The following is a 1795-nucleotide window of genomic DNA, read 5'->3' on the forward strand; positions in this document are numbered from 1 at the left end:
CAGAGATCATTATCCTTTCACCAGTAAACTTGATTTTGATTGCACAAATAACATGACAGAATATGAGACATGCATCATGGGTATTCGTATAGCTATAGAACGCAAGATCAAGGTACTGGAGGTATATGGGGACTTTGCACTAGTAATCTATCAACTCAAAGGTGAATGGGAGACGAGAGATCCCAAGTTGATTGATTATCGAAAACTGGTTCTCAAGTTAATTAAGGAATTTGATGACATCACCTTCTACTACCTCCCGCGAGATGAAAATCAGATGGCCAATGCATTGGCTACCTTAGCTTCTATGATCAAAGTGAACAAACAAGAGAATGTAAAACCTATCCAGATAAGCATTTATGAGGCCTCAACCCATCGTTACAACATTGAGGAAGAAGAAAGAGATGATCGCCCTAGGTACCATGACATATTTCGATATATAAAGGACCATGAATACCCTGAGCAGAGAACAGAGAATGATAAAAGGACTTTAAGAAGGTTGGCTAAGGAGTACGTTCTGGATGGGGAGATCCTATACAAAAGAAGAAAAGACCAAGTGTTGCTAAGGTGTGTAGATACTGCTGAGGCCAAGAAAATCCTAGAAGAAGTCTATAAGGGTGTTTGCGGAACACATGCTAATGGTTTTATGATGGCCAGGTAAATCATCAGATTCTGATATTATTGGTCCACCATTGAAGGAGATTGTATCAATTATGCCAAGAGATATCATAAAAGCCAAATTTATAGAGACAAAATTCATGTGCCTCCTTTACCTCTTCAAGTTATGACTTCTCTATGGCCTTTCTCTATGGGGGCATGGATGTCATTGGGTCGATCTTGCCAAAAGCTTGCAATAGGCATCGATTCATCTTTGTGGTCATCGATTACTTCACCAAATGGGTAGAAGCCACTTCTTATGTCAATGTCACAAAGTCGGTAGCTACAAATTCTTGAAGAAAGAAATCATATGTCGATATGGAATGCCAGAAAGGACCATATCTGACAATGCATTAAATCTGAACAACAGCACGATAGTGGAGATCTGTAGTCAATTCAAGATCAAACATCATAATTCGTCACCATATCGCCCAAAAATGAATGGTTCAATGGAAGCAACTAATAAAAATACTAAGAAGATCGTGGGGAAAATGATAGAGACTTATAAAGATTGGCGTGAGAAGTTACCATTTTCTCTCTATGCTTATCGAACGTCTTTCAGAACCTCCACTGGAGTAACAACGTTTTCATTGGTTTATGGAATGGAGGCAGTCTTGCCCATTGAATTCGAGATTCCTTCTCTCTGAGTTTTATTAGAGTTAAAGTTAGATGAAATAGAATGGATCCAATCTTAATTTGATCAGTTGAAATTGATTGAAGAGAAGAGGCTAAAAGCTATCGGTCATGGTCAAATGTACCAAAAATGAATAATACGAGCTTATGGCAAAAAGGTTCACCCCAGAGAATTCAATGAGGGGGACCTGGTGTTGAAAAATATTCTTCTCATGCAAAAGGGCTTCAAAGGAAAATGGATACTGAATTGGGAAGGACCTTATGTGGTAGAAAAGACATTTTCTACAGGAGCATTGATTTTAACCGAGATGGATGGAAAAATCCTACCCAATCCCATGAATTCAGATTCAGTCAAAAGGTACATCACCTAAAAAATAAGGAGAGGCCAAGGCGAAAACCTGCAAAAGGGCGTCTTAAGACCAAAGGAGTTTTGAGTTGAAAATTCGAAAAGGGAGACTCAAATTTTGATCGAAGAATGGGTGTGTAATAATCGCTTCCCCTTAAAGGC

The 1795-nt window shown here is 38.8% G+C and overlaps 1 protein-coding gene across 1 annotated transcript; it reads left to right on the forward strand.

Annotated features, from left to right (window-relative positions):
* Nucleotides 1–274: 274 nt before the first annotated feature.
* LOC107943785 (uncharacterized) lies at nt 275–1301 on the forward strand. The gene is made up of 2 exons (XM_016877592.2): nt 275–654; nt 1217–1301. Exons 1-2 carry the CDS (start codon nt 275–277, stop codon nt 1299–1301), a joined length of 465 nt encoding a protein of 154 aa, XP_016733081.2.
* The last annotated feature ends 494 nt before the right edge of the window (nt 1302–1795 follow it).

This window comes from Gossypium hirsutum, chromosome D09, assembly GCF_007990345.1.
Source record: "Gossypium hirsutum isolate 1008001.06 chromosome D09, Gossypium_hirsutum_v2.1, whole genome shotgun sequence".
In the NCBI taxonomy this organism is placed as follows: domain Eukaryota; kingdom Viridiplantae; phylum Streptophyta; class Magnoliopsida; order Malvales; family Malvaceae; genus Gossypium; species Gossypium hirsutum.

Coding starts and splice junctions, on each gene's coding strand:
- LOC107943785 (XM_016877592.2), top strand. CDS start 275: ATGGCCAATGCATTGGCTACCTTAGCTTCTATGATCAAAGTGAACAAA. Junction 655..1,216: donor AATGGTTTTATGATGGCCAG/GTAAATCATCAG, acceptor AACGTCTTTCAG/AACCTCCACTGGAGTAACAA.